The sequence below is a fragment of the Drosophila kikkawai genome, chromosome 3L (genome assembly GCF_030179895.1).
Source record: "Drosophila kikkawai strain 14028-0561.14 chromosome 3L, DkikHiC1v2, whole genome shotgun sequence".
In the NCBI taxonomy this organism is placed as follows: Eukaryota; Metazoa; Arthropoda; class Insecta; order Diptera; family Drosophilidae; genus Drosophila; species Drosophila kikkawai.
This window is the reverse complement of record NC_091730.1, coordinates 10,019,327-10,036,903: the sequence shown is the minus strand read 5'-3', so window position 1 is coordinate 10,036,903 and position 17,577 is coordinate 10,019,327. Positions and strand designations below refer to the sequence as shown.

The 17,577-nt window shown below is 42.6% G+C and overlaps 4 protein-coding genes across 6 annotated transcripts; 2 read left to right on the top strand and 2 right to left on the bottom strand.

The window, feature by feature from the left end:
• Positions 1 to 2,163: 2,163 nt before the first annotated feature.
• Positions 2,164 to 8,966, bottom strand: LOC108083108 (cationic amino acid transporter 2). 3 transcript variants are annotated; one of them, XM_017178768.3, is made up of 9 exons: positions 8,869 to 8,966; positions 7,791 to 7,986; positions 7,609 to 7,705; positions 6,479 to 6,774; positions 6,106 to 6,390; positions 5,943 to 6,047; positions 5,050 to 5,868; positions 4,713 to 4,988; positions 2,164 to 4,628 (listed from the first exon to the last, which is right to left on the bottom strand). In XM_017178768.3, exons 4-9 carry the CDS (start codon positions 6,717 to 6,719, stop codon positions 3,154 to 3,156), a joined length of 3,201 nt encoding a protein of 1,066 aa, XP_017034257.1. In that variant the 5' UTR covers positions 6,720 to 6,774; positions 7,609 to 7,705; positions 7,791 to 7,986; positions 8,869 to 8,966; the 3' UTR covers positions 2,164 to 3,153. The 3 variants fall into 3 exon arrangements, with proteins under 3 accessions (XP_017034257.1, XP_070141377.1, XP_070141376.1); XM_070285276.1 differs by having other exon boundaries at positions 2,164 to 2,402; XM_070285275.1 differs by lacking the exons at positions 7,791 to 7,986; positions 8,869 to 8,966 and having other exon boundaries at positions 7,609 to 7,784.
• Positions 8,967 to 10,617: 1,651 nt separating this feature from the next.
• On the top strand, positions 10,618 to 12,688 carry Best3 (Bestrophin 3). Its single transcript, XM_017178636.3, has 4 exons — positions 10,618 to 10,792; positions 10,853 to 10,963; positions 11,103 to 11,646; positions 11,711 to 12,688. Exons 1-4 carry the CDS (start codon positions 10,722 to 10,724, stop codon positions 12,569 to 12,571), a joined length of 1,587 nt encoding a protein of 528 aa, XP_017034125.1. The 5' UTR covers positions 10,618 to 10,721; the 3' UTR covers positions 12,572 to 12,688.
• Best4 (Bestrophin 4) lies at positions 12,636 to 14,609 on the bottom strand. The gene is made up of 6 exons (XM_017178607.3): positions 14,444 to 14,609; positions 14,274 to 14,384; positions 13,472 to 14,219; positions 13,236 to 13,424; positions 12,970 to 13,186; positions 12,636 to 12,910 (listed from the first exon to the last, which is right to left on the bottom strand). The coding sequence occupies exons 1-6, from the start codon at positions 14,512 to 14,514 to the stop codon at positions 12,696 to 12,698; spliced, it is 1,551 nt and encodes a 516-aa protein (XP_017034096.1). The 5' UTR covers positions 14,515 to 14,609; the 3' UTR covers positions 12,636 to 12,695.
• Positions 14,610 to 16,434: 1,825 nt separating this feature from the next.
• Positions 16,435 to 17,287, top strand: LOC108082987 (large ribosomal subunit protein eL15-like). Its single transcript, XM_070285018.1, has 2 exons — positions 16,435 to 16,520; positions 16,792 to 17,287. The coding sequence occupies exons 1-2, from the start codon at positions 16,435 to 16,437 to the stop codon at positions 17,216 to 17,218; spliced, it is 513 nt and encodes a 170-aa protein (XP_070141119.1). The 3' UTR covers positions 17,219 to 17,287.
• The last annotated feature ends 290 nt before the right edge of the window (positions 17,288 to 17,577 follow it).

Genomic DNA, 17,577 nt, shown 5'->3' with positions numbered 1-17,577 from the left:
GTGTGTGTGTTTCGGAACGGACAAATCCACTGATCCACTTTGCGTACAGTAGCAGCCGCCTCCGTTGTTTTGACAAAATGTTTTTGTCGAGTGCCATTGACTTTGGTAGTAGTAGGTAGTCGTCGGACTGCAACTGCAGCGCCCGCATTTACCCGTGCACCTTGTTGCCTGGCAAATGATGATGACAACTTCCGCTGCTGGCTAAAACCCTCAGACCAGCTCCGGTACCCGGCACCCGGCACCCGTCACCCGGCACATATTTTAATTTTCGAAACAATTCAGCAAAACAAAATACGAGAAAATCAAGGAGAGACCACCACGAACAGGAGTACGCCGAGAGTTGTCCTGTCCTGTCCACCCACGTTAAGAGGATTATGTCCTGTCGGAATGCGAATGTGAATGAGGATGTGCCGGGGTAAAACTCGCAATTTTTATGAATATGGAAAAGCCGCTTTAGACAGCAGAGGAAATAATAACAAACTAACCAACTTCAAAAAAAAACGTGGCTGAAGGGGGCAAAAAAAATGGAGTTAGGATGGGTGAAAATGTTATTAGAGCTGAGCAATGATTACATAACCAAAACCAATTTGAAAAGAAATTGTTTCAGGAAAAAAACTGTGGGACTACTAACGGAGATAGAGCTTAACTCATTTGTGGCTGGGAAAATCAAAAGGAAAATTCTAGGAAAAAAGGAAGTGAGAAATAATCGGTTAAGAAACCGAAGAATACTGTAATTATTTGACGTTTAAAAGCAGGAAGCCAAGTTTTAGGTTTTTAAAAAAGTAATTCATTTAACAAAAGGTCAAAAAAGTATTATTTATTTAAATGTGGTAACTTAACTGATTTTTAAGCCAGAAAATTCTATAAAATGTAGTATTTAGTAGCATCTTTTTCCCATATGAATATTTACCGAGTACATCTTCCATTATCTTCTCCTCTCTCCCCCCAATGGAATGCAATATCCAAAGTTGTCGTATTCCCCTTGCATTAATTAGTCTCGCTCTTTGCCAATTTGTCACAGAGCCCTGATGTCAATGCTCTTGGAGATGATGCGGGGGCGAGGTCTGGAGCTCCACCCCCCTCTGAAACTCCCGTTTTCGGAAGTCTTAAAGTCTTAGCTGGAGGGACTTTAAGTTTTGGCGCCCATAAATATGCCATAAAACTATTTGAACGGTCGACTAGATAAAGGGGGCGGACAGTCGGCGAGCAAGTGTAGCAAAGAACCAAAACAACCACCAGAACGGAACCAGACCCTGGGACTTCTGGGAGATACTCCTCTCGCGCCGGCCCATAACAAAGTTAATAATAATAAAGCCGGAGCCGGGGGAAGTCAGGGGCACGCCCCAGACAAAGTCCCCGCCAAATACGATTACAATTTGTTACACTTACGCAGCACAAAAGTCTTGAGCAACCCCGGATCCATCTCCACGGAGAAGCCGGGACGCCAAACAGTCGCCAGTTGTTTCGTCTTTCGTCTTGCGGTTATACAAATCTCCAGACTGGCATCAGGAGTAGCGCAACTGGAAGCATCTCAGCATCAGCAGCAACCTGACCAAAGAAATGCCCAAACGAATGTCCGCATAAATCAGGGCATAGTTTGGGAACAGAGCAGCGAAAAGGGGGAAGGCATCAGCCCAAGGGGATGTTTCTCTCTAATCAAAATCAAGGCAAAAGGGGGAAAACACTACACTGAGAGTAATAATTGGGAACTGAAAACAAGTAAGGGTTTGTAGAGGAATTCAAAAGAAGGCTTGCTTGCTTGGTTACTTCCTCTTAAATAAATTAAATTATATACATTATCTAGAATTTTTTTACATTTTCTTGCAGTGCAGGTGCAGGGGTTAAACTCACCAAGGAAATTTTCGATGAGGCCAAAGGGGAAACACACTCCCCGAGAGATGCTCGCTCAACGATCAGCCGATGCCAATTAATTTATCAAAGTCAGTGCAGTCGCAGGAGATGGAGGCAGAAGCATCTTCAAGACAAGGCCACTGGGAATTAAACGACAATGGACGATCCCCAATTCATTGTTGGGTTATTAATACAGCACACTCTGCCGGCGATCATCGGGGAATCGATTCCGGAAGCGGCTGCAGTTGCTCTCAACATTTCTTTTCTTCCCATTCTTTCCTTTCTTTTCCCTTGCCTCAGGTAAACGCTCGCTTGACTTTTATTAATTACAACTAGATTTTTATTTATAACCAACAAATTGTTGACAATTTATCAAATTGGCTTAGTGACGCATTCGGGGTATATACATTTATATAGACAAATAATTATCTTCGATGTTTCCTCCTTCCTTCAGAGGCGATCGCTATATTTGAGCTTCTGCCAGCCAGCCCTTTGGCGCTTCAGCTCTCGGTAGCTGTTGGGCAGGCCGTAGAAAAAGTATATGGACATTCCTATATGGGTGTGTGGTGTATAAAGAGAACCGATTAGTTTATCAGGAGGTATCTTAAGCACTTAGTTTTGACGACTATAATACCGTTTTATTAAATACTTTTCCGACTAGCTTTGAGTTAGCTAAGCATGCACATTAATTAAAGGTGGATTGTGGGGGGGTTTGGGGAAGTAATTATAAATAATTAGGTAGAGTTTCTAGTATAGTTTTGACCCATTTTTGTAAAATCCACTCAAATCCTATCAAGTCATTATGTGTTTAGTTTCTGTAAATTTATTGCTGTAAAGTTTTGGGGTTGAAAAAGAGATTTTCAAGTGATTTATGATGATGTTTCAGTCCACAGTTTTAATTGCTTTTTAAGAAGTTTCACTATATATTATTTAAACTTTGAAATTATGTATATTATATCTTTATCAACATCTTGCTAAACTGCAAACTTTAAACCTGTGTGACTAATTTAATTTCCTTCTCAATGAAATCTTCTCCCATTTCTTTTCAACAATCCCTCTAGAAGTCTCCTTCCCATTATCTCTCCCTCACAATCCACCTGGTCCTTATCAACTAGAATTGCTTGCATTCCCTACTAACTAACTAGTGACTACTAGTAACTACAGCTATGCTGGCTATGTACAAGGCAAGCTGCATTTGCATTCCGATTCGCATGCAGGACTCGACTACTTTTAACTGGGGGGAAAATGGCACCCTCTTTGGTTTCACCAGGAGGGGGGTTTGGTTTATGGAATGAGACCCCCTCAGCTTTCCACCTCCTCCGCCTCCAGGTAAGTGGACTGCGGACGATGGCGACGCACCAAGTCCGGATGTTGTTGGGTTCGGTGCGAGGGACCCCGCTGCAATATGGCCTCCAATTTCGCTTTGAATGGCAAAGGCTCCGACTCCGGTTGCTGGCCAGGATCCGGGCCCGTAACCGTCTCCGTCTCCGGCCGCGATTCCGGTGGCAGGTGGTGGTGGAGGAGTGCCGGGTTCTTGGCATCCACGATATGTTGCTGCTGCTGTTGGCTCAAACTGGGTCGCTGTTTGCGCAAACTAATGCTGTTGATGGTCTTGTAGAGCACCGGATCGAATTTCGGTGGACGCGGTATGTTGTTGGCACTCGCAATTGCAACTGCACCTGCAACTGGAGCAACTGGAGCAACTGGAGCAGGTGCTGCTGGGGATTTGAAGGGGCTTTCAGCGGAGACCTCATCAGCATTACCAGCCTCATTATGGTCGATTTTCAGTTCGCTGATGGCCTTCAGCATTAGGCGACGCACATCGGTTTCGCTTTTCGATTGCTTTAGCTGCGGCCTTGCCTTCGGCTCATCATCCTCGTCCTGCTCCAGATCCACCAGCTCCTCCGCCTCCTCCTCGTTCCTCTTTACCGGCCCCTTCACCTTGTGGACATTGGCATTCATAATGATGTGGCTTAGGCGGTCTTTAAACTTGGCCGAATGCAGGGGATCCTCAATTTCGGAGGCCTGCGACTTAAGGGATGTCTGGGAGGACGGACGCTGCAAGGTAGGTCTAAGCAGCACCAGGGGCTGTGGTTCCTGGCTTCCCGGGAAATCCCCTTTTAATTGATCCCCTCCGGCTCTGACTGTCTCGAGCTGTTCATAAAAGGCCTCGCTATTGAAGAGCTCATCGAGCATTTGCTGGGCTAGCACTTTACACTCCTCGTATCTATTCCTGCCTAGAGGAACCCCATCCTGGGCTTCATCATCGTCACTGCTGCTGTGAACGGTGGCCACAATTACTGTTTCTATGACACTCGGATACATCTCGGAGTCCAGGCTGAAATGACGCTCGAATATAAGCTGCTGTTCCAGCTCGTGTTGGCTCTGCTGAATATCCTCGGCATCGAGAACATCGTCCAGCATGGCAATAACCGACTGCTCATCATCCCGCGATGGGGATTCATTGCCCAAAGTTGCCGTGGAGTTTTCGCTCTTGGTATCCTCCACATAGAACAGCTTGCCATTGGCATGCTTCACCTCAATCAAGTCCTCGCCAACATCGCTTAGATTCTGGATTTGATCCAGGCTGCTGCTGGGACTCTTCTTCAGCTGAGTTTCAACGGTTAAAATACTCTCCTTGGACACACAATTTTGTTCCTTGTCTAGGCTCTTCTCTGATCCCTTCAGCTCTTTGTAAAAAGCTAATCTTTCGGGATTCCTCTTCTGGGGGTTCTTGCAATCGTAAAGATACCAGCATGCAAGGAATATGGGAATGCCTAGGACATTTAGGTTAGTGCAAAGTGCAACATGCATTAATTTCTACCACATGCAGTGAGATTCTATAGATAAAACCAACTCACCCACTATCATCCAGACCCCGAAACGAATCCAGGTCCAACTGTCCAGCTGGAGCATCAGATAAATGTTGATAAAGATACTAATGGCGGGCACAATCGGAACGAAGGGCACTCGGAATAAGCGACCACGAGCTTCTCTGGGCTGCAGGCAAATCAGCAGAATAACCAGGACAATGAGCAGGATTAATACCACGAGGAGGGTCAGGGCCCAGGGCTCCTGAGAGGCGATTGAAGGATGGGCCTGCATTATCAGCAAACCAAGACCCAAGGAAAGGAGGCCTGGAAAATAGAGAATAATTAATATTAATAATATAACTTAAGATTTTGTGTTATTACTCACAAAATATGGTAGCCAAGACTCCCACAATTCTTGAAGATATCGCATTTGGCTCTGACATTCGATGGACATTAAAGAGTTGCGTGCACACAGAACCACAAGTGAATCTCTCACTTCTGGACGTTAAGGAAGTGGTCTCCGAGGCCCGACTCTCCTGCCTCTGTCCCGAACTCTCCTCCATCTCACAATAGTCCATATATCGGAGGAGCATTATGGATATGGCCACCACACTGTACGCCAACAGAGTTCCAATCGACAGCAAACTGACCAACTGGGCCAAATCGAAGAGTCCGGCAATTACGGCCGTGAACAGTGCGGCCACAATGGATCCTGTGACCGGAACCCTAAATCTGGGGCTCACTTTGCCCAGAAACCGGAACAGAAGCCCATCCTGGGCCATGGAGTACATGACTCGGGGCAGTGGAAAGAGGGCTCCAAACAGACTCGCCAGTAAACCCACTAAGCCACCTACAGTCACAATCCACATGGCAACCGGCCAACCCACATACTCGAAGGCATACGGCAGTGGAGCATTGGCATCTTGGAGATAGTAGGGCAGCATCAGGGTCAGGACCGTGGACACGCCAAAGTAACACAGGAAAATGATCAGCAGGGAGAGCAGGATCGATTGGGGTATATTCTTGCGAGGATTTCGAACCTCCTCCCCGGTGGTGGCAATGCAATCGAAGCCCACGAAACCAAAAAAGCAGGTTGCGGCTCCGCGGAGAGTGCCCTCGAATCCGTAGGGAAAATAGCCACCCGATCCTATGGTATAGTTGGCCGAAACAGTGCTGGGATCCACTGTCCAGTTAGAGAAGTCAGCTAAAAGTGTAATAATAAAATTTTAAAATTGATTTCATGGGAAATATATTTTGTAAAGATTTTTTTTTTCTTACCTTTAATGGCTCCTGCAATTATTACAAATCCCAGTATAAAGATGTTTAGACAGGTAACAAAATTATTAGCCATTGTTGAGGTCTCCACACCAAAGGCCAGGGCCACTAAAAAATCAATTTATTAATTATTTAAAATTGTTTATAGAATTATTTGAAAACCCACCTCCAAAGACAACCACTAGCCCAAAGGCCAGAAAGTCAAAGTAGCTGCCCAGAAAGCTGACATTCATGGGGGCCACCTCCGCAAATGTGGTCTTCAGGGTATCATTCAGCAGGGAGTCCAGGTACAGGCTGATACCCCTACAAACACTCGCTGTACCAATTACATATTCCAGAATGAGATTCCAGCCAATGACAAAGGCTATGAACTCGCCAATGCAGACATAACTATAGACATAGGCCGAGCCAGCCTTGGGAACTCTGGCTCCAAATTCAGCATAACAAACGCCTATAGAAAATAAGAAATGAATTTATTAATTCAAAAAGTTGTAAGAAATATTTAAATAATATTTTGTTAATTGTTTTATAAAACTCACCCGCCAGCAGCGAGGCCAGTGCAGCAATGGCAAACGATATCATCACCGAGGGACCCGCCTGATCCTTGGCAATCTGTCCAGCCAGCACATAGACCCCTGCCCCCAGGGTCGAACCCACTCCCAGGGCCGTGAGGTCCCATAATCCCAGCACTCGGTTCAGCTTCGTCTCTCCCTCGCTGCCATCGGCCTGGAGATGTTTACGCCGTGTGAGAACCTTCCAGGGCGAGACTTGGCGCACCATATCTGCTGCGTATCGCTCTCTCCGGATTTACGGGAAGTTCACTAACCCTGGGATTCTGGAAAGAATCAATTGCAAATGACACAGGTTTAGCCAAGATCATGATGCACTTCGGATCTACGTATTTTCCAGGGGGCTTATCTTGTGACGACGCCGCGCGTTCGATTGTATAATGCAAATAATTGAGCTCAAATTGTAATCGTAAATGGCGAGGCTATTGTCAGCTGCGAGTTTGAACTCGATTGCTCCACTTAGAATTGGGTATATGTAGGTAATCTGTCTATGTGTATGGGGAGTGCTATATATGGGAGGGTTTTCGGGGTTCTATAGGTTGTAATGGAAATGTTTTTGGTGGGCAATTTTCTTGAGGAAATTGGGTTAGGGTCATAACATTTATGAAGAGTGAGGTTATTATTAAGAAAATATATGTATATTCTTTGATAATTACAATTACTTCCTTTCACTAAACAAATCTTTTTTAATTAAAGCCAAAGTCTAGTCAGAAAACCTTACGAACTACTTGGTTATTTTACATTTACATTGATGATGAAATAACTTAACCAAATAAATTCTGTGGCTAACCTGATGAATCTTTTTCAACCCCATAAATAACACTTAATTATTTATTTTTTCCCCAACAGGTGACTAACCACCCACACCTTTTCGCAGAAAAAGAAAAGCCATATTCCCCCCACTTTGATAAGAATCAGATGCTCAAGTTCTGGCCTATAATGTCTCCCCTCCAACTTTGTTTGCCCTTCTATTATTAAACTTTATAACTCGCTTTGCTCTGCGCTTAACTGAGATAATTAAGTGGGTCTAGGTGAGTCTGCCGGACTTGTCGAATGGCAACTTATGCTGTATTTATATAATTATGGTAAACTTCACTCACCACCAACTGGAAAACAGTTTTTCTGGGTTTTTTGTACGCCTCTCCTGCTGCAGTTGTTGAGGCAGTGCAAATATTTTCTCCTCGCCTTTGTCCGATTCTTATTAATGAATTGTAAGTCTATTATTAATTCCCGTTCACACAAGACTATAAAAAAACGGACAACAAACGTGTGACTGACATACTTGGCGATCTCGGAGCGTCTGCGTCTGCAGGGTGTTGGTGTCGTATTACAGCCGCGAATTCACCGTGTGTATTCCTCCTAAGATAAGACCACCAGTCCAGGGAGCCGAACTCGAACCTCCTCCTCAGTCCGACGAGAGCTAGTGTCAGCCATGGGCGCGGAGAACGGGGTACACGGCGAGAAAAAATGGGCTTGAACTGAGTGAGGTAAAAAAGAAAGTGTAAATTTGAAATGAATGAAATTATTATGGAAACATCATTCTCTTTTTTTAATATTTACGGAGTAAATAAAGAAAATAAATTTAGAATTTCTTTTATAGTTTAGTTAGCACTTCGGTGGCTTAGAATTAATTTTAAAATATTAAACCACACTGTAAGTATATCTTATTATTTCATATTCTATTTTTTCATTAGTTATTATGCCTCTTTTTAAGTTTTATTGATTCAGTCTTTATGTACAATTTTATATCATTTCCACTTTATGTTATCTGTTGTATTAATCATCACTAATCTAATCACTAAACACTCTTTAATTTCTCACAGTGCACACACGAAGCATTACTGATAAGAACCGAAGACGAATCCCGCTCGGATCGGCTGGATTTACTTGAGATAACGTGAGTCCGGGGGATCTGAGGAGGGTTTCTGTAGATGATCTGGGTTGTAATTAGAGCGAATACAAAAAAAAAATACAAATTAGCAGGTGTGTTAGAGAAAGGGAGAGGGAGGTGTGCGAAAGGGAGGGGTAGGGAGAGGCTGAATCACACTGTGTGACGTCGCATTTGGCTGCTGTTTTTTTGATGTTGCTGCTGCTGCTGTGCGTTTGTTGTTGTTGTTTTCCGACTTTCGGTTTTATGATCTTTGCGATAGCGAAACAACAGATTTTTTTTCTAGTTTCATTTTTTGGGTTTTTTTTTTCTGCCGCCACTACACAAGCAATTCCAGAATTCTGTTATTTATGTTGTCTCCGATAAGACCATGTTTGTATTCACGTTTTTACTTCATTTCCGATCTGCCGTTTTTTGTGTTTTTTTTGGCTTTAGATTTGAACGTTCGCATATATTTCTCCCTCTCGCTTACACTGCTAACGTTCACTCTCTTTTTGTCACACGGCCAGCACGCAGCTCGGTTGTTGACGGTTTCGGTGAATAACGTTAACTGAAAGTGTAAGATAATATGGTGCTCGCTATATAGAGAGAGCGACTGGCCGACTATATAGCGGAATGCAGTAACAATATCGCACAGACGAACACAATTATAAATGCTTTTGCTGCTGCTGCTGCTGCCCGTCTTCCTATTGTTTGTTAATATTGTTCTCAGTGTTTTTTCGGTCTAGTTGTTGCTGCTTTTATTGTCGTTAGCTGTCGAGTGTCAATTTGTAGATTTTATGAAGTGGTTAAGGCGGTTGATAAGCTTGGATGCGCCTTATATGATTTCAAAAGTAAAATATATAACTGAAAACAAGTATTTATGGGAAAGACAATAATAAATAATATTTAATATATACAAATAAAACAATCAGGAAATAATATATAAATAATATGGTCATTAATGTGAATGTTTGCTATTTAAAAAGTTTATATATTTTCTAAAAGTAATATATAAAGCTTAACTAAATCAATATCAAATACAAGAATCCATGTACCTTTTATATTCCATTTGATGAATAACCCTTCTCTAGTACTATATAAACCCTATCTCCCTGTAATCTACAATTACGTAAAACTCTCGCTATATAAGAAGGTGAATGAATGGCTTTATTTCATAATTGCAGATATGATTCGCTGATACGAGATAAGCCGATTAAACAAATCTGCTTTGATTGCATTGTTCCGCAGGTGTAAGTGCTTTCGTTATAATTGTGCTTGATGAATCGCTGATATTAACCCCAGCATTCCAGCGGTTTTTCATTTGGAAATTCCACATTTTCATTAACCACTTCTTAACATTATTTTTAATTCGTTTGCAAAACTTTCAAGAACTCGGGCATTACCAGTTGTTTAATTATCTATAAACTGATTAGGAATGCTATTAAACCAAACCCAAATTATATTGAATGCGTCACGTGTGGAATTATTCACTCTTTTGAAGTGGCTATGTCAGGTAATTCAAGATAATAGAGGTTACATTTAGATTTCAGAATTTTATTTGGTTCAAATATTAATTAATTTAATTTAAATATATAAATTATATACATATGTGCTTACAATTAAATATATTAAAATATTTATAAAATTCAAAGGCACTATAAAGGTAATTAAAAATATATATAAAATAAAATTACCTCAAGAGTTGCGAAAACCCATCGATTTAGATCCGTTTTATATTGTCTTTATCCCAATTACTTCCCCGGAAAATTGGTATTTAGTGATGGAATCGACCGATTCAGCCACAACAAATAAATGCTGATAAGATACTCAAAATGCTCTTCACACTTTCATCGGTGGAAAGGGGGAAAAATCACGACAATGCCGCAGAGAATGTTTGCTGGGGTATTAAAATTTTACTGCACCTACTTGATGCCAGCAGACGAACATATATACGTTTATATAATGGCAGGAGCAGGAGTAGGAGCCTGAGCTGAAACCGACTTCATCACATGTGCGAGGAGTTGGAGCGTGTGGCAAATTGGCCTTTGCGGCTTGTTGTCTGCCGGCCTGGCGGCAAATATAAATGATCTAATTTAAATAATTACGCCCACAAAATGTGACGCGCCTACCGAATTGCCTTCGTTTAATGCTTGAGTGAGAAAATTACCCCCCAACCAGGCCGAGGACTAGAACTAATTTCAAAGTTGGCTTTGCTTATGGCCTCACAAAGTGCCTCCCATTTCCCAGTTTCCCATTTAACCGTTTGCCATTGCCAAGCCGATTTCCCAGTTGTTCGGTATTATTATTATCGGTATAAAGTTTTCCAATCGCCAATTGTCGGTGATGACGGTCTCTTACACCGCCGAGGTGGCCACTTGCAGTCACTTTGGTTGCTTCTGGAGGCTTTTGATCAGGTGAGAACCCTCTCTTGTTGTGGATATTATTATCCTTGAAATATAACAAAAAAAATACAGATGGCGTGCCAGCATCTACAAGATTATCTGGGTGGACCTATTGGCTTTTCTGGGCTGCTTTTATTTTGTGGCCATAATCTATCGATTTGCACTGAGACCAAGCGATAAAGCGTGAGTAGATCTTGGGGGTTCTTTATAAAGCATATATTTTGGGGTAATTTTGTATGATTTTGATAGATTTTCTTGACTAATCCTTGCATTTCCGACTCCTATAATTTGAATTAACCTCTTTAAACCATCCCAACCTCAGTTGCTTTGAGGCTATCGTGATGTACTGCCACAGCTATGGCAACCTCATTCCACTCTCATTCGTTCTGGGCTTCTATGTGGGCATTATCGTTGACCGTTGGTGGAGTCAGTACGTCACCGTGCCTTGGCCCGATGCCCTGGCGGTATATGTGAGTTCCCTGGTCCGTGGCCAGGATGAGCACGGTCGCCTGATGCGGCGCACCATTATGCGCTACATGTGCCTGGCTTTGACTATGGTCCTAACCCTGATATCCCCTGTGATCAAACGACGCTTTCCCAGCTATGATCAGCTGATCGAAGTGGGCCTCCTCAATGCCAACGAGGCTAACATCATTAGGGCCATGGATGCCAAGTTTCCGAAGCACCCGAAGCACTGGATGCCCATTGTCTGGGCGGCTAGTATTGTGACGCGGGCCCGGAAGGAGGGTCGCATCTGGGATGACTTCTCGCTAAAGTCCATGATCGATGAGATGAACAAGTTTCGCGCTGGCTGCAATATGCTGATACACTATGATACTATATCGGTGCCTTTGGTTTACACACAGGTGAGGGTGGAAGGGATCAACAGTTTTAAAGAAGAAAAGCTTTTTTTATTTCGATTTTGTACAGGTGGTGACCCTGGCTGTTTACACGTATTTCATAGCCGCTATTTTTGGACATCAGTGGATCGATCGGGAGAAGAGTGGCAAATTGTACAATAACATAGTCGACTATTACTTTCCTCTGTTCAGCACCCTGGAGTTTTTCTTCTTCATGGGTTGGCTGAAGGTGGCGGAGACCCTGATCTGCCCCTTTGGCGACGACGACGACGATTTCGAGCTAAACTGGCTGATCGATAGGAACCTGCAGGTCAGCTATCTGATTGTGGACGAGATGCACAACGACCATCCGCAGCTGGTGAGGGACCAGTACTGGGACGAGGTGTTCCCCAACGAACTGCCCTACCTGGTCGAGGCCGAGAGGGCCGAGCATCCGGAAGCCTCCACCGCCAAGCTGGGCCTTTTGAAGCCCAAGTCCGTTAGCTCAAAGTCAACCAAGGGCGATGAGGATTACTCTACTTATGATAGCGAAAACGAGGCAGAGGAGGAGAACAGTCAGGAGCTGAAGCTCCGCTTTGCCAAGCGAGACTTTAGCTTTAGCCACAGCTCCTTTGCCACCACACGTTCCTCGGTCAGGTCCAGCCGGAACACCTTTGACGGCGAAGAGCTGGAGGACGAGGAGCATGACCTTGAACAGGACGATTTTGATCTTCTGCGTATTGAACGGGAAAGAGAACGTGTCAACCGACAGATCCAACACGCCGCCCTCACCTACGAGCTGATGAAAGATGAAATGGTTTCGAGCATTGGATCGGAGCCTGGGTCCAACCAAGAAGTCCAGACGGACAAAAGTTACATTAGCCAGACCAAAGAGAAAAGCACTGAGGATGAGGATAATGATAAGGACCAAAACAAAGACCAGAATAAGTAGATTTTGTAATTCATTTTATAAAACCAAGGAAGGAAAATAAGGCATATAATAGTGTCCAGTTTTTTGAGATATATTTTAGTATCTCTGTTTATAATAAAATTATAAATTAATTATCAATTAATCATTAATCTGACTTCTTCGGCCTTGGCGTGTTCGCTTCGGAAGTCTCATTTTCCTCCTCCGGAATAACTTCCTCGGACGGAGGACGCAGCACGGTGATCTTGTAGGGTGTTCCAGAGGGATCGTATAGCAGCTGGGTGGTCTTTATGTCTAGGAAGCGGTGACGCATTCGGTCCCTTCGCTCCCGACGACGCTGCTCAATAAGCTCATTGAAATCAACTAAAAATGGTAATTATAAATATTAAATTGCAAAAAAGAAGGGTATAATGTAGACTCACTTGTGGATTGCGAAGTTCCGACTGAACTTTGAATGTCAGTTCGTTCCGATACAGTAGACCGACCACTAAAGGTAACTTGGGAAGGAGTCTCCTGCACGGTATACGAGTCCGTGTAGCTTCTGCTGACGGAGAGTCTGCCCAGGAAGGAATTATTTAAATCCGGCAAACGAACACCACTGGGTGGGGTGGACAAAAGAGATCCACGACGTTTCGGGGCCTGTATAAATGCATTTTAGAAATAAAGAAAGAAGAAAGTGAAGCCATACCTTTGCGGGTTCCATGTTGGCAGTCGAGGCCTCTGGCGGATTGGTTCGCATGCCCTGCACAGTGTACGGCAGTTCATTGGGGAAGACCTCATCCCAGTACTGATCCTTGACCAGCTCGGGATGTTCCTGATGCATCCCATCCACAATAAAGTACGAAACCGTAATATTTCGATCGATAATCCAGTTGAGCTAAGAAATAATCAAATGCTTGTCTACAGACTGAGCCACATATTTACCTCAAAGTCGTCGTCGTCCCCTCCAAAGGGATTGATCAGGCTCTCGGCCACCTTGAGCCAGCCCATGTAGAAGAAAAACTGAAGGATGGTGAGGATCGGGAACCACTTGACCACACTAAATCCATCCTCTTCCTCCTTCTGCTCTGTCCACTGCTGTCCCAGTACGCTGAACAGGAAGAAAAAGTAGACGGCCAGGGTTACCACCTGGGTGTACACCAGCGGGACACTGACCCAGTCGTAGTACAGCAGGAAGCCGCAGTAACCGCGGAACTTGTTCAGCTCATCGATGATGGACTTTACGGCGTAATCGTCCCGGATTTTGTTCTCCCTCCTGGCCCGCATCACAATACTGGCCGCCCAGACAATAGGCATCCAGTGCTTCGGATAATGGGGAAAGGCCAAGTCCAGGTTGTCTATAATGCTCTTTTCGTTCTCCAGCAAGAAGCCAGCCTCAATTATCTGGTCATAGGTGGGAAAGCGCCGCTTCACGCGCGGAGAGATCATGGTGAAGACAATCACCTGGCACAAGCACACGTATCTCAGGATCGTTCGCCTCATGGCCCTGGCTCGATCGTCAAAGCCATGGATACTGGTGGTGACCAAAATGGCAATGGGATCCGGCCAGGGAATGGTGGTATATTGCTCCCACCAGCGCTTCATCACAATTGAGACGTAAAATCCCAGCACAAAGGACAGCGGAATGAGTGAGGTATTATTTCCGCAATAAAGAGCAATTGCCTCAAATAACCTTTAATATCAGGAGATCAGATTAAACCCAAAAAGATTTAAGCAATGTACCCACTTTTTTGCCTCTTCATTAATTAGTAGGCGATAGATTATGGCCAGCATGGTGTACATTCCTAAGAACATCAACAGATCCCGCCACACCAACTTGTAGATACTGCCGCGCCACCTAAATGCAAGAAAGTTCTAAGGAAAGTTACAGGGAAAGGACAACATTTGGCTACTCACCTGACCAGCAAGCCAAGGAAATTGCTCACAACACTCGAAGTGCTCACACTGGAGGTGTAGGTCACCGTCATTATGGAACAATTTTAATATTAATTAAATTAATCAGTTTCTGATGAGAGAACAAACTGTTTTCTTTCCCCAGAGCTTGAGAGATTGATTAACAATTCAAAGGTTGCTATATAAATGCATTCTTAAATAAACAAAATTGAGCATATATTTAAGACTGCAAATTAAACAACATCAATAATTCATGTTCACTTTTTCTTGGTACATTTAAAGAAAATACAAGAAAATGGCGAGAAACCTGTCAGCTGGTTTAAACCAATTGCTTCCGAAAATAATTCAATGGTTTTGATTAAAATGGTGAATATAATGTGTTTTTTGTACCCCCTCAACAAAATGTATTCCCTTTATAATTTCAAGTTTCCAGAAAACCATTTTCCATTTTGTTTTTCTCGAGTACCCAGCTTTTTTCTTATAAAAGGGGAGAGTATGTCCCGTGAAAATCAGAAGCTCAAGTACGTACTACTACTACGTACGTACTACTACTACTACTACTACGTACTACTAAAGGAATTAAAAATGTATACGGTCTGCTCAGGAACTCTATATTATCATATATTTTAATATTGTATTATTGGTATTTATTGGCTTTACAATTTTTCAAAATAAAACCAATAAGTATCTCGCTGTCGACCACTCCCTTCTCGTATTTATTTACCCTTTTCGAGGCCTCCCGCTGGAAAATTCGAATCGAATCCATTGCTTCCTGTGACAAAGATTGCCTTTGATGCGTTAAGACAATACGTACATCAGTTTTGTGAATCATTTATAAGCCACAATACCCATGTGCCACAAGAGTCCTTCCTGACAGGGCCAAAACCACACGAACGGCGGCTGGGAACAAAAAAATGAGAATATCCGTGGAGCTTTCATTGTGCCTTCCATTATCATAACCAAACATGGAAAATCTGACGCGAAGCGTGTTATTATTTTTTACACTTGACAGCATTTTCCGCCGCTGGAAAAATCGCGACAAAAACCAAATGAAATTACATTGGCATCCGTCGCCGCCGCCAGCAGCGAGCGAAGAGAGAAAACTATAACAAAATTTTATTATATAACATATTTAATGCTTCGATTGAGGACGGCTGAAGGGTAAAGTAATTCCGATTCCATCCGCCACTTAACTCATTTGGGGCATTATTGGGGTTCGGTTTGGTATTTTTTCGCCGCTCTCCCCGTTGCTTTTGTGCTTTCCAATTTATAATTGCAGATCGATAAGTTTGCATTAAAGTGGTAGTGCTTTTTCCCAGTCGAGATATAGCATAAGCAAGTGTCCTGGTAAAGGAGAAATAGCCGACCTTAAGGATATACTTTTGTACAGAAAACTTAATTTGCTCTGAATTAAATATATTTTTTATGAATTTTATAATCATTAAAATAACTTAATTAACCGAAGCGAGCTTACCAAAGTTACTTTACTCTCTCTGAATATTTTTTAATATTTTAAAACGGCATATGTCTTTTCAAATTTATTCCAATTTAAGAATATATATATTTAATTTCTTTAAAAATATATTAATATTCAATATATATCCCATACACTTTACTATATTTATTTAAACTTGCTACAATCTGGTCCCAGCTAATTGGCCTTCCGTTCATCAATTTGTTTATTTTCCCGACCAAAGGCCGCAACCAATTCGCGTATGCCCCGTGTCCTCGGCAACAATTCAGGCAGATATGTGGCCATAAATATTTCATATTTGCACATCGCGTAGTTTGTGTTTTGTCGCCTGCTGCTCCTGATTGATGACGCGGTCGAGGATTGCAGATGCGCATTTTTGTGTCGTTCTCGCTCTCGTTCCCATTCCCGTTGTTGCCGTACAAAAAAAAAGGGGTTAATTTAATTTCGCGCTCTGGCGAATTTGTCCATAATTGGCAATTAGCATTGACCATTGCCATATACATGTTCGTTCAGCGGAGCCATGGCAATCATCGCCGTCGTTCTGGCCATCATCATCTCACACGGTCAACTTACAGCATGGCCAGCACAGCTCTGCAACAGCAAAGAGTTTGCCTTTCTGCATTTGCCCAATGGCAACAAATATTTGCCCGATGGTTGTCTCTCCACTTGGCCCTTGTTGTTTTTTGTGACAATTTTTCATAAAAAAAAAAAAAGAGGGAAAAATAAAAATGCAAATAAAAAATTCAGGATTTATTGAGGCGTTGAAACAATAATCATCGAGTAGATCTTTCTGTACTTTTAGCCACAGTGTTAGGTAAGTTAATAGAATACATTGTTATTATTATTAATATTATTAATATTTGTTCGTTATTTATAGAATACGTATTCGCCGTGGTGGCCGAAAACGCCCAGTGCCAAAGGGCTGCACCTATGGAAATCCCAAGAGCCATGGCGTTAACCAACTGAAACCCTATCGTGGACTGCAGTCGATTGCAGAGGAGCGTGTGGATCGTCGACTCGGTGGCTTGCGAGTTTTAAATACGTATTGGATTGCCCAAGATGCTTCATACAAATATTTTGAGGTAATCCTGGTTGACACTCACCACAGTGCCATTCGGCGGGATCCAAAAATTAACTGGATCTGCAAAAATGTCCATAAGCATCGTGAATTGCGCGGTCTTACATCAGCCGGCAAGAGTTCCCGTGGTATTGGCAAGGGATATGGATACTCTCAGACTATTGGAGGATCTAGGCAAGCTGCCTGGAAGTGCAAGAACCGCGAGCATATGCACAAGAAGCGATAATGTGTATATTCCATTTAAATTTAATTTAAATTAATATTTGGCTAATAAATCAGTGCAGCATATAAAAAATTATTTATTAAATATTCTTAAGAAATTATTAGCTGAAAAAATAGCATGGCATTTATTAAAATACAATTCTGTCTTTACTTTTCAAGTTTTATAAAAATTAATATATAATTTGGTAGTTAAAAGGTCTCACTTTTAAGTGAGAAATTTATTTTAGAAATTCACTAAAATATATATTCTTAATGTGTATATATGTATTTTCCCATAACTGTTTATTTTTACATTCCCCCGATTGCAGCTGCTCTTTATCCTTAATTGCAAAAACAGTCATGCAAAATACGTTTAATGCAAAC